Below are 17,795 nucleotides of genomic sequence, written 5' to 3'. Positions count from 1 at the left end.
TATTCATGTAGCTCGTAGGATCTTTGGCCTAGTTTGTTCAATTGGTATCTTTTGATAGCTTGCTTCAATTGGTATCTTTTGATTGCTTGATTGCTTGTTTCTCTCTTTGTTATGTCCTTGTGGCATATCATTCCTTTAGCAATCTTGGTGCCTCAATATAGTTGGTCTTCCTCCAAGTTTTACCGTTGGATATGTGTATTGCATTCCACTCTCTTGTTGAGAAATACACAATTTATGGAGGAACACAATTTATATTGCCCTTCTATGCTTTTCGCCCATTTTGGCAATCGATGCCAATGGGGGAGAAGTTTCAGAGAGTTTTGTGGAGAAGTCTTCAGAGTTTTCTCCTTGCTTTGGTTTTGTTCCTAAGCATTTGCATCTCATACACATGCATTATTGGTTGTTGCATTGCTTGGTGATGCATAATTCCTTGTATAAACTCTCGTGAAAGTGATTGTCATCAATTACCAAAATGGGGGAGATTGAAAGAACATGCGGTGCCCCCATGTTTGGTTTTGGTAATTGATGACAATCTCTATGGACTAATGGTTTCCTTGAGTTATATTTGAAGGTTTTGTCCATAGGCTTTTCTTGGAGTACATGTGTTGGTTTCAAGGAGAGTTTGTGTCGACCAAGGTGCTATTCAAGGAATTATCCAAAGATTGGTCATTTGAGAGTTGAGCTTATTGCAAGCATGTCTTGAAGAAGAAGATTGTGTGATCATTCATGTTTACCTTCAAGACATCATCCAAATGAAGAGAGTTGGAAAGATTCAAGGTTGATCAAGACTAAGTCAAGAGTGAATCAAGTTGATCAACTCACAAAGAGTAGAAGATGTACCGAGAGGGATCAAGTGATCCCATGGTATGGTAAGCATTGTCCATTGCACTTTGTGTACTAACCCATGGTCTATGTGAGAGTCTATGTGGGGTTAGGTACGTGTCCATGGGCTTGCGTCAAGAGGATGATATCATACAACCCATGGGAAGGATGACATCAAGTGGTGATCGTCATCAAGATTGCCGTGTGCAATTTCAAGTGGAGAATCACGAAGAGATCAAGTGCTTGAAGCTTGCCATCCATTGTGGTGTCAATGGACTTGTGAAGATGTGCCGAAGAGTGGCTCACCCATAGTGGAGTATGGGGGAGCAATCATCTAGTCTTCATCGACCCAACGCAATCAAGAAAGGTGGTCCATCTTGAGGAGGACAAGATCGTCATCATCTAACTCAAGTGGATCATGTGCAAGGCAAAGGTTTGCCCTTGATAGGTTTTCTATTTTACCGGTCTCATGGTGGTAGTTGGGAGACCGGGTTATAGGATCGATAGCCGTACTATCAAGGGGGCTCTCAAGTGAGTAGCTTGATCGTATCGTTCGTCGAGAGCTCAAACCATTGCATCCTTGCATCATGTTTCTTGGTTCTTGTTTGGTTCTCTTTGTGAGTCTTAGAGCTTATGGTCATCTTGATGACAAGCTTGAGTTCATCGAAAACGGAGTTCGCATGCGTCTTCTATGATGTTTTCGGTGTTGTAGGTTTTACCGGTCTTATCCGAGGAAGGGTCCTCACCATTTTCTTATGGGCCTTTTCTAATTTGCTTCTTATTGATATTTCTTTCAAGATTGTGTTAGCCCTTGTCGCTAGCTTTCCAACAAACTTGGTTTCATCGAATTCGGAGTCCGTTTGCAAAAGTTGTGGCAGTTTTGGTGTTCTGAAAAGGCTGCAGCGGTACTACCGCGAATTGGAGCGGATGTAATTTTTTACTACCGCTCCAGAGCAGTACTACCGCGGCTCCTACAGCGGTAGTACCGCTCCGGACCAAAAACTCGTCCCAAGTCTTGCGGTGGTAGGCCCGGATGTATTTTTTAGTACCGCTCGCAAGCAGTAGTACCGCTACCATTTGCGGTAGTACCGTGAGGTCGAGCGGTAGTACTGTGAGGACGAGCGGTAGTACCGCTCCGGCGGTTCTTCTGGCCTTTTGCCTCCTTGCTGTTGTTTTTCAAAGGGGTACTTCCGCCCTAGCGGTAGTACCGCTCCTTGGAGCGGTAGTACCGCTCTGTGCGGGCTGTGAGCATAACGGTTGGATTTTTCCCCACCTATAAAAGGGGGTCTTCTTCCCCAATGAACCTAATCCTTTTAGCTCGTGTTCTTCCCCCATTATTGACCTTCTTCGATCTTGCTAACTCTCAATCCCTCCAATGATTCTTGCTAGTTCTTGAGGGAAAAGAGAGAGGAGATCTAGATCCACATTTCCACCAATCACTTTCTCCTCTATGTGAGGGGAACCCCTTGGATCTAGATGTTGGAGTTCTTGGTGTTCTCCTTCTTGTTCTTCCTCTCATTTTCCTCCCTATCATTAGTTGCTCCGGTGGGATTTGAGAGAGAAGGACTTGGGCACTCCGTGTGCCCTTGCCATTGCATTTGGTGCATCGATTTGAGTTCTCCACGGTGATACGTGGAAGTGAAGTTTGAGAAGCTTATTACTCTTGGGTGTTTGGGCACCCTAGAGCTTGTTCCTCTTGGGTGCCTTGGCGCCCTAGACGGTTGGTGGTGTTCGGAGCTCAATCATTGTGGTGTAAAGCTCCGGGCAAGCGTCGGGGTCTCCAATTAGGTTGTGGAGATCGCCCCGAGCAATTTGACGGGTACCGGTGACCGCCCCCAAGGGTTGCCAAAGTGTACGGGTTCGGTGACCGCCCCCAAGGGTTGCCATTTGTACGGGTTCGGTGACCGCCCTCAAGGGTCCCTTAGTGGAATCACGGCATCTTGCATTGTGCGAGGGCGTGAGGAGATTACGGTGGCCCTAGTGGCTTCTTGGGGAGCATTGTGCCTCCACACCGCTCCAAACGGAGATTAGCATCCGCAAGGGTGTGAACTTCGGGATACATCGTCGTCTCCGCGTGCCTCGGTTATCTCTTACCCGAGCTCTTTACTTATGCGCTTTACCTTGTGATAGCCATATTGTTTCTTGTCATATATCTTGCTATCACATAGTTGTTTATCTTGCTTAGTATAAGTTGTTGGTGCACATAGGTGAGCCTAGTTGTTGTAGGTTTTGTGTTTGACAAATTAACCGCTAGGTTTATTCCGCATTTGTTCAAGTCTAAACCGTAATTATTTTAAAGCGCCTATTCACCCTCCCCCCCTCTAGGCGACATCCACGATCTTTCAGCCGTGCCTCTCAAAAATGGAAAAAATATGTTTTTTCTTTCGCGAGAGACACATGTTACTTCTTGTGGAAGCACGGACGTGTGTGGCCCAACCCAGAAGGGCCATGAAGTAGCTGCGCCTAGCTCAACATCTAGGAGCTAAATTGTGATAGAAGGCCGAAAATATGTAGGAAGAATAGCCAACAAGAAATAAAATAGGTGGAACTGAAAGGAATAGATTTTTAATGTATTTCAATTTCTCTTGTAATGTATGATCTATCGCATGAATAGTTAGTCCACACACCATTCCCCGCTTATGATAATCTAAGGGCAAAAAGAAAGAAGGCACGAGTATTCAAAGTAGAAGCGCTAACATTCCTCTTTCTTTGAGAAAGCACTTGACCACAAGCCGGTGCATAAGGAAAACGGGTCTTCAGGTTGATGAAGTCCTCCCAAGCATTGTCTCTCAAACTCACCCGAAGGGTGATAGGTAGAAGTATTAGTTTGATTCCGCGAGAGGCACAATCGTGCCTTTTTTTGTAAAGAAAAAAAAAAGCGTGCGCCTGGTTTGTTTTTTTTGTACAGTTTTTTTCATAAAAAAAATTCGTCAAAATCTATCAACATGAGATCTAGTTTTGAGGATCTCGACACGAGGAATACAATGATGAAACCGGTTCAAGATTTGGACGCATGGTTTAAGAGATAAAAGTTTTTGAATAAATGGATCTAGAAAAAAAGAAAAACTTCCAGATTATCGTAACCTGAGAAAGTGGGAGTGACCTTTGCAAAGAGTACTCCTAAATTAGTGATTAGGTCTGTTTAGGGCATATTTAAATGTGCTCTAGTTATTGTATATCTAATTAACTATCAAACTAGAAAGAACAAAAAAAGGCTAATGAAAATGCTTGCATGAATCTTCATGTAAAATCAATGGCAGAGGACTTGGATAGTTGGATGTGCAATATTTAGGACACATCTAGACGTGCTTTAACAAAACTGTTAGTGATTTCAAGGATTCCCCGGCCCTGTGTGTACCAAAGATATGCAGAGATGGAATTGAAAATAAAAAGATACGCAGCGATTAATTCAGAAACCGCGGGGCCATTCCTCTCGCACAAGGCCGAGCCAAAGGCCCATTTGGCCTATTGTGCTCCCAGGTGCAAGGCCCAGAAGCAGAACCCTGACCTTGGAGGCCTGCTGCTCGGCAGGTCGAGCGGGCGGCCGCGGCGTCTCTCCGCCGACGAGCAGGGCGGTCAGGTCGGCCAGCGAGCTGAGGAGCAAGGCTTCAGGAGCTACGCGCAGCGCGAGGCGAGGGCGCGACCTCTCGAGTCGCCGAGGCCGCGGCCACGCGGCCCGCCAGCTGAATCGTGGGGGGCGGCGCCGGCGCCGCGAGCGAGCGGGTGGAGGTCCTCGAGGGGAGGAGGGCGCGGCGGCGCAACTTGCAGACTGACCGACACGTCGGGCATCCGGCACTCCGGCGCCCCAGCAGGCAGCGCCACACGCCAGCAGCAGGCAGGGCATTTCACTCTTTTCACCAATTGTGCTGTGACTTCGCTAGCTGCCTGACAACACCTATGTGTGCAGTTGATTCAGGGCATTTGCCATGGAAAGATTCGATGAGTACGACTGCGCATCCGCTCATTCTCACCAGCACCCGGACCGCGTCTCTGATTCTCTCGAGGATCCGATATCTGATGAGGTGCTGCCTCTCCTGATGCTGAGCTACATAGGCTTTGGTATTTCATATTGCTCATTACTTGCTTGGCCAATAAATTTCATAAACATTGTTGCAGCTCATGTGCAACGAATTTCATAGTATTGTGTCTGGACCCTGAACCACTCTACCAGATGCGCAAACTATACCTTCCACTGCATTTTTATGCAAATGTATCTGACATCTTCTTACATATCTGGCCAATACTGCAAATTTCGGCATGTAGCAGCATATGAAATGTTTGCTGAACATGTGGCTTTGCCTTTTATTGTATATCAACAGGATGTCCAACCAACAAGGCTCTCGCTGGCCTGTGCTACAACAAAAAAGAGAGAGGATGATAACAGAATGGCGGGCCACAATGAATCAGCCATCTGGGATGAAGTTCAGGAAGAAGCTGATGAGCTAGCCCATGTGCATAAAGATCCTCATGCTCATAGTGTCTCACTCCTATCTGCTGGAACAAGCAAAAGTATGTCACTGATTCACTGCATGCTCCGTAATACATATTAAGTAGATTCTGATATTTCTTGAAGCGGCGCAGGACTTTGGCATGTAAATATTTTCTTGCATAACTTTTTCGGGCGTGTATCGTATATGATTCGTTCTCCTTTTTTTGGTGCTGATGCAGGGAGCAAATGTGAAAATAAGCTCAAATTTTCAATACGTGGATTCAATTCTATTCTGTCAGGCGTAAAGAGTGAAAACTCGTATGCTGGGGAACAAGAAGTTTTGTCAGGAATGCGACCAGCTAAAGCTATAGAAACTATGATGGCTGAGCAGTTCGAAAATATCGATGAAGAAACTGAAACTGAAGAATTGCCCCCAGATTTTGCCCATCCAACCAAGAATGCAAACATTTCAGTTGCTGAACTTCTTGAAGATCTACAGGATAGAAGTGCCTCATCTGTTAGAACACCATTTTCGGTGGGTATTTCTTGGTGCTGCTTCATTGTTTGGAGTTCTTAGACAACAGCTAGCTTGTCTCTGAACATTTCAATGCAGATTCATCAACAAACCGAAGCTAAGGAAGGGAAGCCAAAAGTTTCGACTTCAGGGAAGAAAATACTAGCACTTCTAGGTCAGAGGGATCTTGACAGTGAAGAGCACTCAGAGCATGCTATTGGTGAAACGTCTAGTGAGGATGAAGCGGAAGTATGTTGTTAATATAACTGCTGTTATTGGTAGTTGTTCAGTTGTACTGTTCGTCATGATACTTCATTCCTGCAACAGGATACTGTTCGAAACAACTTGACTATGGTGAACAAAGATGTGAAGGGAAACCGAAAAACTATGTCTGACCTATTCCAAGAAGCTTTCACTGCAACAGATATGGAGGGTACTGCACTCCCCATGAGATCAACCGGGTATAGTAACCCTGACAATTCCTTACCAAATGCGCGTTGAAATAACACCGAATGTTATGCTATTCTAAATATTTTATTTCTTTGTGCAGAGCTGGTTATTATGGAAGGATGCAACAGATTATGCAGATGGAGAAAGATAGGCATGCTGAGTTCTCGAGGCAGTATAACAGAGCGCGAGATTATTTAGGTAGTTCTCTTAGTTTTGCTATCGTGAACTTTGTATAGTTATGCTAGACTTGCTAGTTGAAGCAGTTAGTGTAATAACCTTCATCAGTGTGTAATTGTGTATTCATATATTGATGATGCAGTGACTCTTCCTATTGCCAGGTGATTCAAAGGGAGTTACTGTTCAAATTTTGTCAAGGTCCTTGGAAGGAAAACTAACAGTCTGCCTCTGCCTGTTGAAAGAAAAGAGTAACGTCTGTGTTTCATCTTTATCTTTCAAAAGCTCTTCTGTTCTTTCGTTTACTTATTGCTTGCAGCAAATTAACATATTGTTTTTATACTATTTTCCAAGAAAAGTAATAATTGTTGCGCATGAAAAATACATGCTTGCTATTAAATGGTAATTGTAGGAATATGTGTTGTGCAAGTCATGCATGTTGGATAGTTTTCTGCGTGGCGGTTGGCCACTCTTTTTGAATTGCCCAACCATGTAGTGTTCAGACATTTAAGATAAAAATGCAGTGCTACCCTTAGAACTATCTTTTAATGTTGTTATGCCCTCACAAAACATATCTTTTACTGGGGGTAAGTTCTAACAAACCAAACCTTATGCTAAGCGTCTCGTGCCAGTGCGGTGTTATCAGTGTATTTGTGTTTCTTGCAGCTTCCGTTGACAGATTGCGACATGGATGACAGCAGTAGTAAGAGGACCATTATCTTCAGTCCCAAAATATGTGACAATGTGGATCTTGTAGAAGGAAACATTATTCACATCCACCCACCATGGTATGCTTCTTGCAGTACATGTCTATATTTTCTTTGCTTGTTTCCGTTCTGTGAACCCATTTTGTGTTTCAAGAGGCATTCTGTTGTAGGCTTGTTGCTTGAATGGTAGATCAATTTTGCTCAGTAGAACGGAACGGAGATACTTATTTCACAAACGAAGACGCCATGAATCGAAACTAACCAAGCAAGAAAAATATGGGGAGAGCTTCTATAGCCATAGCCATAGACCCTCACCAACCCATTACAAAGCAGCACCCATGCTTCAGAATTTTTGCAGTATGCAATCTTCGTTTAGAGCCCATCTAGAGAAATTTGATCAGGTGCCGCAAGGCTGCAAGAACTGCTAGTCATTCAGGGATGCAGAACTTAGAAAACAGCACTGAACACTTAAGAGTTCAGTCTGACGCTGCAGTTTGGTCCGGAGAATGATGCCCAGGTATGAAATATGGCTAACGCCTTGGTGGTGCGATTAATGTCTCGCGTGTCGGTGCTTGTAGCTCTTGTTTTCCTCGGAAAACATAGGATTATCTTTTTGTACAGCTAGGTCACCGTGGAGCTGCGATCTTCTCTTTATTCATGCTTTCGGATGGGTCTAAGCAACCGCAGAATTCAGGAATTTGACAACTCCCTTACCTCAACAGGAAAGAAGTGAAAGTAAAAGAAGAGGAGGTGATGCTCTGCACCTACTTCTCGCATCACCTGGCGTGAATGGTACTCGTACTCGAGATCCTTCTTTTCTGGAAAACAAAAGGAAGGCGATGTTGCACCGCATGGCAGGGGCCGGCTTAGGATATGTGTAGTCTGAGAACTCTAGACACTGGTGTATGTACTGGGAAGAGTATGTGTCGCTGTGTGTTGTACTTGGTGAAGAGATTGAGCCAGTTTTGTATGTGTCCCTGCTCGTGTTACTTGTCGCAGCTGCTGCTGCAAGCATGTACTTCTCATTGAATCTGTAGAGTAGATAGGCAAAGCCTCGTAGACAATGTTGCATGGGACCATTGTCGGTGTTGCACCGCACACAAATAAAGAATGTTTCCGTCATAAATGGAAAAAACTGTCCCCATTCAGCACTCAAAATATTATGCGGAAATGTATGTTTCTTGTGTAGTACTCCCTCCGGTCCTTTTTAGTTTGCATATAAGACTTGTCTGAAGTCAAACCTCGTAAACTTTGACCAAATTTATGCGAAACTGGGTTGAAAGGATCAATCACCCGTCTGTCTCCAGAAAAAAAAAATGCTCCCAGACAAATGTGGAATATATTTTGTGCCTCCTCTCCTCTCCTCTAGCACGCATGCAAGATCGGATTTACGAGTAAAAACAGCCCCCAGATGTTGAATATATATCGTGAAGTCCCAGAATGATTACAACCTTACATACACAAATGTTTGCGCTGCCAAGTCTCTTACAAATGCTGCTGTCTATGGCTACAAAGGCTGAATCTTAACACCTAGAGCCTGTGTGTGTATTTACACTTGCACTTCAATAGGGGAAACCACTGTAACTGCCGTCACGATGCCGTTCGCTCGCGCCGACGACGGTGAAAAGCTCCGTGTAATCGCAGAGGCCGTGCAGCTCATCCAGGCCCGACGGCTGCCCAGCGGCCGCCGCCGCCCGCGCGTCATTCTCAATCGCCGCTACACTAACCGGGCCTGCCGTGGCGGGAATGAGATAGCTTGACGCTCCGGTGGCGCCGGCGTTGGCCGTCCGCGCGTCATTCGCCGCTGCGGTAACCGGGCCTGCCGTGGCGGGAATGCGATAGCTTGACGGTCCAGCAGTGGCAGCGCTCCACCCGTCGGCGTGGCGGGGCCGCGGCCTGTGGAGCTGGCGCGCGGGCGTGGCGGCGACGGGTGAGTTGCCGGTGAGGCGCTGCACGAGGGACTTGAAGCCCGCGGCGTCGGAGGTGACGAACTGCGTCTCGATGTAGGTGACCTTGACGCCATTCCTGTCCATGGATCCTTCCTCGCTTGATCGATCGAGCACCTTTGGTCAGTTTTCTCGACCTCCTCGTGCGGCTGGCTCGGTTCTTGATCGCTCTAGCGTCGGGGTTGTGTGTGTCATGCTAGCCGTTCGGGGATGTTTATATACGAGACGGCGCTGAGATTCTGGAGGTGAGAAGCATTCTGGGGTTGCGAGGCACGAGTGAGGAGAGAGTGACATGCTGGCAGGGTGTAAGATGGACCGGGTCAGGGCGTCAGGGCATGTGGTGGTGGGAGGTAGTTGAGACGAGGTTGGTACTATAGGTGCTAGTGGCCGCGGTAGCAAGTCGAGGTGTTCTTCATCACTTGTTCTCCCCGCTCCTTTGGCAATAACCACCCTTTCGGTGGAGAATCGGCCCATCCTTCGTGCAAGCTCAACGAGTTAGAATGTTCGTCGTCCTTGTTTGCAGGCTGCCTTAGCCAACGACCACCACCATCTGGTGTGTGCGGCTGTGGGTTTGGCAGTGGCGCAACTCCTTCATAATGATTGTCTGTGGTCTTTGCCGGTGGCTTCGGTGTTGCCTTTATCGAAGCTATCATGTGGTGTCTTTTGGAGTTTGTCCCCCTCTTACGTGTATTGTACTATGATCTTCACGTAGCCTCAGCCTAGGTTGTGTCACTCAACTCCCTCGCTTTGACATAGCACTTTGTTATTGAGCTCTCCCAAAACAATGTTCCCTTTTGTTATCGAGCCCTCCCAAAACATATCCTATTGGCCGGAACCAGTTCTAACAAGCCAGGCCTTAGAAAATACACATGAGCCCCTAGGTGCTCCACACCCTTATACAAATATTAAACGTAAAAAATACCAAAAATTCAAAAAGATCTGAATTTGGGGATATCAAACATGGGTTCTCAATCTACTCCAGTGTGAAATTTCGTGGAAAAATACCGGGAAAGTATCAATGGCGAAGGAAATACTGTCCGAACAAAAATCCATTCAAACAGTTTTTTTCTACACATAGGAATTTTGTCTCTTTTTTTTTGCCACAAATACGTTTCCTAGTATTTTTTTCACGAAATTTCACACGGATCGGGAATCCAGAATTGATATCCCAAAATCTCAGATTTTTTTTCAAATTTTTTGGTATTTTTTGAATTTAATGTTCGTATAGGGGCGTGGAGCACCCGGGTGATACAAATCCGCTTCTGCCAAACCTTAGGCTATAATGAAATGCTATTATCAGCATCTTCTTGCCACTAAGTGTACTTCTGTATCTTGCAGTTCCCGTCACAAGCAAAAACAGACTGACACGGATGCCAGCAGTAGTAAGAGGACCATTATCTTTAGAGAGAAAATATTCTGATGAAAACCAAGTAAAACAAGGTTTCAACCCAAATGCTAGAGAGCGCGACCCATACCAACGTACAGATAAAAAAGACGACGTCATCGTCATGCAAAGATATTCACAAATTTCAAAATTCTATAACGTACTTTCAAGCCAATCGGGTGGATCGAATTTCGTTTTCACCGTTGTGTCAACCTGCAGCCGTATGCACTCTAGTCTTTCAGCAAAACATCCGCTCTTTATTCCTTTATAGTAACTGCAAGTTAACAGCACTGCGTGATTGACAGTATGAAAGAGCAAACAGATACACCGATACCCCTACCAGACATAAAATCTCTATAGTACTCCCTCCGTAAACTAATATAAGAGCGTTTAGATTACTAAGTTAGTGATCTAAATGCTCTTATATTAGTTTACAGAGGGAGTAGCTGTTATCAAAACATAAATGAGTTTCAGTACAACAATGCAGCTACAAAGTCATCTCAGTCCTGACAACTAAGCCTTTCTGAGGCGCTATCTTGACAGCATATGCCCTAGAGACCACAATACTGCTATACAGCGATTGACATCAAATTCTTCTCGCCCATATAGCATCTAGCCTGCCGTGAATTCCTACACAAACCTCTGTCTTTTCGGCCGCCATAACAAAACTGTGGTGGTGACAAACTATCTTCTCGGAGTATATTGAGTAGTATCTCTCAGGGGTGTTCAAAAGCCGATTCTAATAATCACAACTCGTCATGGGATTCTGGTTCCGAATCGTTATTCTTCTCAGGGGCATCCGATTCTGACGGCTTCTCCGTGGATTCAGACTCGCTGGATGCAGATTCTGAAGAGTCCGTCTTCTCCTTGTTAGCTTCTTCCTTTACGGCGGGTTTCTTCTCAACCTTGGGTTTTGGCTTTGGGATCCTATTGACGCTAGAGACCTGCACATCAATCGAGTTCCCGTTGTGTTGAGAAGTTGGATCAAAGTTGAGCCTCGTGTGCTAGGATGTCAAGTATAAAATTCTGACCTTATTTTGTAGGGCTAAAACTTTCTGATAGACCTCTTCAGATGTGAAGGCAGGCGAGCTGTGGGCAGGGGTACTGCAATGGTCGCTTGGAGTTAGCCACTTGAGCGTAAATAGAACTCAAGAATGGTTTTTCTGTAAAAAAAAAAGGCCTACCTCTTCTGTAGGGTTTCCTTCTCCTCCAACCAAGCTTTCAGCTTATCTGCTTCACTTACGACCTCATCTACTCTCTTTTTTGGAAGCCATGGTTTGCTTGTTTCCCAGTTCTTCACAATCTGCAGGGTAAAAAAAAAAGAGAAAGAATACATGAGAATGCAACAACACAGAACCCATTTAGTAGAACCATCTTACAATTTTTAAGACTCGACAGTACTATAATGCAGATAAACTAAAATGTAGTGCATGTTTAGCTTATTTGGAACTCAGGAATGTCCAAACTTCACTTTTTTTGTGCCTACAAAAGCCTGATTATTATCAGGTAATCTACTTTGCAAATTTGCAATGTAAGAAAGGATTCAAGATTGCACTGACATGATCTCTTCTGAATATTTTAGTGCAATGACAGCTTCAAGAACCAATGAAAATGAAGAATGACCAGTGCATGAAATTTTGTTTTGTGGCAGTGACGGGTGGAGGATGAACCATGCCAACAAGTTGTGTTGTAATGCAATGCTTGACCTTTCCAGATAAATGTTTTTTGCTCAAGTATTATGTTCTTTCTTAATGCAAGCATTATGTTAGGTGCAATCACGTAAACAATATTGGTTCTTATACGAAATTCAAGTACATTGTGTCAAGAACAAATTATTTTAGATAAGAGAAGTCATTTGCTCATCTCGGGGATACCTTTTGTAGCTCAGTAAGATACAATCGAGCACTTCCGCAAGCTGCTGGTCGGGCTTTTAACTCACTCATTCTGTATAACAAAAAATAAACAATATCAGTAACTGAGTGATATGAACTTAAGTTGATAAAAATTAATTACCTGAAAAGAATTGGGTCGCCCATGGCCTTAAGCTGATCAAGCCGCTCTTGAAATTCGTTTGCTTGAGCCTCTTCACCATCCATATACAGCCAATCCTGCACCTGCATTTGTCAACAACTTCAGCATGAGACATATCCTAGACAAATTATACCCCGAGCAAGATCCATTATTTGACTAACCTCACTGAGTTTCTCTGTAAAAGATTCCCTCTCCTGTTCAGTTGAGACGGCCAACATATCTGTGCTTTCCTCCAACTGTGATGTGTCAAATGGCAGCAATTAAGCAGTCAAAAATAAATAAGGTGCGTCACATAAAAAGTAATGCACAGTATAGTATGCCACGTACTGGTAATGTTCACATCACAACAAGCTAAAAACTTTGCAAAGAAAAGGTACCTTTTCCTTCATAGAGTATATGTAAGACTCAAGGTTATTTTTCAGTTCAGCAGTTCTCCTCCGCTCAGCATCCTTCTTATTAAGTACATCTAACCTACTTTTTGCCTCAGAATACAGTTCCTTCGAAAGGGTTGATGCAGGACCAGCTGTTTTTTCAGTGACCTATATTAAAAAGTAAGACGCAAAAATTAATCTATGTCATATGTTCTATGCCATGTCAATATTAGCATAAATTTACCAAGTATAGTTTACCTTTAATGGAACCCTGAAGGTTCTTTTCTTCAGCACCTTCTCTGTAATAGTATCTTGCACATTGGTCTCATCATTGGTAGTGCTCGTATTATCAGCATCACTTCCTGAACTAGAATTCTCCTTACTATCTGTTGTACTATCAGTTGTTCCTGATTCAGCAGACAAAGTCTCATCGGTGGTATTAGTCTCTAGTGTTACGTTCTTCTTTGGAACTTCAACCCATTCAGTTATCTCAATCACTGCTTCTGCCCTATCAAGAGAAATAATTCCACTTCTACTCAAAGAAAAGTGTAGATTTGCTTTGATGGGTGCAGATAAATTGCGGCTTCCATACCTGATTGAAAAATGTACATTGTTAAATACTTAAATTGATGCACTGAACCAAAACATGAGGTGAATACAAGTAATACAACAGAATGGCAGTACCACTTGATTTTCAAGGCGCTAGAGCCCTTTTTTAGTTGGAATTATATTGACATGACCATATATGTATTACAACTTTACAGACAGACTATTCACAATAAATATTAGTTCACATAAAGGTCCTTTCAGGCTGTTAAGTTGACTATGAGCAGGGTTGAGAGTTGACACTTGAGACTGCGCACCAAAATAACATCAACATTGTGCTTACTTTTCACTGGTTTCAGCCAGGCCTGATATGGCATACTCTGCAAACTTGTGCGACGAAACACCTGGGGGCAATTCAGAAGCTTTGTCATAGCTGAGAGAGACATCAAAGTCCTTAGTATGTCTAATGGACCTGAACAACTGTAGACAACAGACAAATAAAAATCTTGTTCAGATATATTTTTTCAAACAACAGGCAAAGTTTGTCGACAGTAAAAGCTTGACTAATACTGTTTAACCTTTATTGGCATCTTTTTCATCCTTGGAACCAGTACTTGATCAGTACTTTCATCTTTGACATAATCTGGGCCATCTATTTCAAACACGAAACCATAAGTAGAACCGTCAATCATCCCCAACTTGCGGTTCAACTTAATCCCATCACTTAGATTAGCAGCATGCAGTGAGGCACCAAGAACAATTGCTTCATCAGCATCAAGGTGCTTATCTAGCTCACTCCGTCCCAGGAATTCCTGCAGCTTAGCCTGGAACAGAGGAATACAAATGTGCCCCGTGAGTCAAAATGTGACAAATAATAAAAGCACTGAGATTCAAAATAATAATAAATGGTACAGATAGATAAGGCATCTAACTCTATTCCATAAGTAAATGAAGTCCTCTGTATGAATAACAGCAGCTTATAAACCCCATGCCAAATACTGAATTCCGTTCACGATGAAACCTTCTTACGAGAGAAAAGGTGAAATAAGAAGCAGGCAATCGCATGCACCCAGGTTCTAAATTCAGTTTAGTTTACATGAGCATACACAGAAAGTTTCAGAAACTCAACAATGCAATAGTCCTGCATTCCATCACAGCCCCTCAATGGCAAGTCAAGTAGTATAAATCTTGAATGGAGGAGTGATAATCACCTGCAGTTTTGGTACCCTGGTAGCTCCTCCAATCAGCTCTACAGCATATATGTCACCAATTTTCATGCCTGAATGCGTGAGCACATCTTTGATTGGAGTCAGAGCCTGCTCCCATAAATCTGCACAAAGCTCTTCGAATTTTTCACGTGTTATGGTGCTCCTGTAATAAACAGCATGTCGGTCAGCATGTAAAACCTTGAATTTTTTTCCTAATCATGATCTGAGAAAAACTAAGGGAAAGCTGAAAGCATGAGCTGGGGTAAAAGATCAATAATTACAGAACAAAGCATTAAGGAATAAGGACATCAATGGTCAATGGGCCTACGGAAAATACCAACAATGACAAGTTAAGAAGCCGGTATAATCTTGCAAGTTCCACATAATCATAAATATGCAATGAAAACGGATGCAGAACTTCAATGTAGTAGAAACTATCCACAAGAGATATGCAAAAGCAGTACCAGAACAAATTTTATTCAACAGTTTTGCTAAAGCACATTTAGATGTGCCTTAAATATTGCACATCTAAGTCCTATGTCATTGATTATTTTCAGTTTTGCTAAAGCGCATCTAGATGTGCTCTAAGTATTGCACATCTAAGTCCTATATCATTGATTTTACGCGAAGATTCATGCAGACATTTTCTGTTGTCATTTTCTTTTTCTTTTTAGTTTAATTGAGTCACTTAGATGTGCAACAACTAGGGCACATCTAGATGTGCCCTAGACAGACTTATGCACTTCAAAGGAGACAAAGGAATCAACTTGATCTATCAAAGGTCAGACCATTTGACAAATATGAAATAACAGGGCCTGTCATCCATGCTACTCTAGATTATGTTTGCTTACAAGTAAAAGGCTCATGTGTTCAGAACCGATCCAGGACATAAGATGGGACATGCTGGCCTGTTTGTACAGTTTGGTTCATCTTTAAGTTTCATATAAACGTTCATCCAAAGATTATGCATGTATGGAAGGACGCACCTGAAATCGATGTCATTATATAGAGATTCAACTGAGATCGGAGCAGCAGTATTTGCGCTCAGAATTTCTTTCGTGCGCTTGACCTGCTTCTTCAACTTAGCCATTGCTTTAGGAGACTGACGGATGTCATCCCCATTGCCAAGCTGCTTGTTAAATTGATCGGCAAAATAGTTTACCAGACGCATTTCCATTTCAAGGCCTCCAAGTTTGGAGTTCCATCTGACATCCTTAACCTGCAGAGGAATTGGCTAAAAGCATTAGCACTAGATTCTTCTGTAGCTATCTATTCGAGATAGCAGCTAAAATTCATGTTTTTTTTGCCAGATCTACTATCAGCTAGGCATGTGAAAGCATAAGTAACAATCTTTTCTTCAGAGATCTTACAAGCAGGCATATGAGTTGAAGCAGAATTGAACAGCTAAAGGAGCTGGAGGCGGGAGAATTGTTACCTGGAACTGGTTGACAGACACCGTCTTCCCGAACTCCTTGGCGCTGTAGGACGAGTAGTAGACGAGCGCGGCGTAGGTGCTGCCTGAGCCCATGTCGTAAAAGATGACATGGCGCGACTCGTTGGAGAAGTCCTTGTCGATCCCGTACTGCAGCGCGGCGCCGGCGTGCTCGTTGACGAGCGCGAGGACGTTGAAGCCGGCGAGCTGGGCGGCCTGCGTGAGGGCCCGGCGCTCGGCCTGGCCGAAGTAGGGCGGCACGGCGACGACGGCGTCCCGCACGGGCAGGCCGACGTGGGCGTCGGCGATCCCGGAGGCGTAGTGGAGCACCATGGCGACGATCTCCTCGACGGTGTAGACCTGACCGTCGTCGGCGCGCACGGCGGCGGCGCCGCGCGCGTCCTGGACGAGGTCGTAGGGGAGGAAGAGCGAGTCCGCGAGGGCCCGCACGTAGGGGAAGGGCTTGGCGAGGAGGTCGCGCATGCGGGAGAAGACCTTGGCCGGGTGGCGCGCGGTGATGCCGGCCGCCTCCTCGCCGGCGAGGCGGTTGCCGTCGGCGAGCGCGGCGAGCGCCGGGGACTTGCGCTTGGACATCTCGTTGATGGCGACGGCGATCGGCGCGCGGCCCGGCGCGAGGTGCACGGCGGCCACCTTGAGCCACTCGGAGCCCAGGTCGATGCTCGCCACCGCGGCGCTCGCCGGCAGCACGGCCACGGCCGCCGCGACGAGCGCGAGGAGCAGGAGACGCGGCGCCATGGGGGGCTAGCGCGATGGCATGCGGGGGGGTCAGGGTTTGGAGATCTGGAGCTGGCGAGTGTGGACGGGGCCGGAGCACGGGAGAACGATCTCGACGGGGAGGGAGGGGCGGGCGTGCGTGCGAGCTATATTTCCGATTGCAAAAATCGTTTCTTTTTCTTCTGCTGCTGTTAGAAGGTTTTGCGTTCGAGACCCTGGAAGTATTTTTGGATCACGGAGTAGGGCCTTGTTGGTGTGCTGGTTTCTGCCGCGGTGGGTGGTTTGAGAAATATGGGAAGTGTGAGGGGCTGGTGGGTAGATTGGTTTGGAAGTAGAACGGGGCAGGACCGGCAGGGGATTGAGTCACCTGTCCAATGGGAAGGCGCCGCGTGGAGAAGCGTCCACGTGGCCCGCCGTGGTGGGCGTGGTGCGTTGGAGGCGTGAGAGGCGAGGTCGTGACATGCTTCGTGCGCGGACAACGCAACGCAACGCAAACAGTCTCGCCGTTGCCACACACGTCACTGTGTACGGACTGTCAACGGTCAACGTTTGTAAGAGTGGAGATGGTGCGCTTTTGGAAAATCGAGTGGTGCGGTGTTTGTTACTTTCTCCATTCACAGATATAAGATGTTCTATTATTTTACTTTTTTTCGATTCAGACTTATTTAAACACATTTTAGAGCCCGCTTGAAATGGATGTAAGTTTATACACCTGTATTTATTTTACAGGTGCAAGTTATAGGTCAACACTTGATTTTGTGCTTGGGATGAAAAACAACTGGAGGAGGTCCATATCTTAGACCTCCTTTGTTCATAGGGTAGGAAAATCGTATGAATAGAAAAGTCATAGGAAATGAGATGACATGCATCTCAAACCCTATGAGTATGAATAGAAAAGGAGATGTCCTTTGATTCACTTCATATGATTTTTTTCATTGAGTCTAGAATTTTCCTATGAAATGTGAAGTATAGGAAGAATTCCTCCATAGGAATATGATTCCACTCCGACAAACCAAAGGGCTCTAAAGGAATTTTTCCTACAAAAA

General features: G+C 44.9%; 2 protein-coding genes across 3 annotated transcripts; one reads left to right on the top strand and one right to left on the bottom strand.

The window, feature by feature from the left end:
- The first annotated feature begins 4,318 nt into the window (after nt 1-4,318).
- On the top strand, nt 4,319-8,222 carry LOC123128160 (uncharacterized). Of its 2 annotated transcripts, none has more exons than XR_006462941.1 (10): nt 4,319-4,657; nt 4,730-4,844; nt 5,142-5,331; nt 5,491-5,786; nt 5,865-6,014; nt 6,093-6,226; nt 6,316-6,413; nt 6,554-6,640; nt 7,056-7,177; nt 7,819-8,222. XR_006462941.1 is itself a non-coding variant. In XM_044548096.1 (10 exons), the coding sequence occupies exons 2-10, from the start codon at nt 4,749-4,751 to the stop codon at nt 7,883-7,885; spliced, it is 1,245 nt and encodes a 414-aa protein (XP_044404031.1). In that variant the 5' UTR covers nt 4,320-4,657; nt 4,730-4,748; the 3' UTR covers nt 7,886-8,222. The 2 variants fall into 2 exon arrangements, 1 of the variants encoding a protein (XP_044404031.1); XM_044548096.1 differs by having other exon boundaries at nt 4,320-4,657; nt 6,554-6,645.
- A 2,440-nt stretch (nt 8,223-10,662) lies between these two features.
- On the bottom strand, nt 10,663-16,879 carry LOC123128159 (heat shock 70 kDa protein 17). Its single transcript, XM_044548094.1, has 13 exons — nt 16,018-16,879; nt 15,569-15,801; nt 14,586-14,745; nt 13,953-14,198; nt 13,718-13,854; nt 13,087-13,420; nt 12,835-12,996; nt 12,619-12,693; nt 12,440-12,540; nt 12,301-12,370; nt 11,611-11,729; nt 11,458-11,530; nt 10,663-11,370 (listed from the first exon to the last, which is right to left on the bottom strand). Exons 1-13 carry the CDS (start codon nt 16,768-16,770, stop codon nt 11,173-11,175), a joined length of 2,661 nt encoding a protein of 886 aa, XP_044404029.1. The 5' UTR covers nt 16,771-16,879; the 3' UTR covers nt 10,663-11,172.
- Between the last annotated feature and the right edge of the window lie 916 nt (nt 16,880-17,795).

The sequence above is a fragment of the Triticum aestivum genome, chromosome 6A, assembly GCF_018294505.1.
Source record: "Triticum aestivum cultivar Chinese Spring chromosome 6A, IWGSC CS RefSeq v2.1, whole genome shotgun sequence".
Lineage (NCBI taxonomy): Eukaryota > Viridiplantae > Streptophyta > Magnoliopsida > Poales > Poaceae > Triticum > Triticum aestivum.
This window is presented reverse-complemented; position numbering and strand designations above follow the sequence as displayed.

Excerpts from the sequence above, each read along its gene's own strand:
- LOC123128160 (XM_044548096.1), top strand. The coding sequence starts at position 4,749 with ATGGAAAGATTCGATGAGTACGACTGCGCATCCGCTCATTCTCACCAG. Across the intron at positions 5,332-5,490 it reads ATCTGCTGGAACAAGCAAAA|GGAGCAAATGTGAAAATAAG; the intron begins GTATGTCACTGA and ends GTGCTGATGCAG. Across the intron at positions 6,015-6,092 it reads CTAGTGAGGATGAAGCGGAA|GATACTGTTCGAAACAACTT; the intron begins GTATGTTGTTAA and ends TTCCTGCAACAG.
- LOC123128159 (XM_044548094.1), bottom strand. The coding sequence starts at position 16,770 with ATGGCGCCGCGTCTCCTGCTCCTCGCGCTCGTCGCGGCGGCCGTGGCC. Across the intron at positions 13,855-13,952 it reads TGAAAAAGATGCCAATAAAG|TTGTTCAGGTCCATTAGACA; the intron begins GTTAAACAGTAT and ends TGTTGTCTACAG. Across the intron at positions 11,730-12,300 it reads ATCTTACTGAGCTACAAAAG|ATTGTGAAGAACTGGGAAAC; the intron begins GTATCCCCGAGA and ends TTTACCCTGCAG.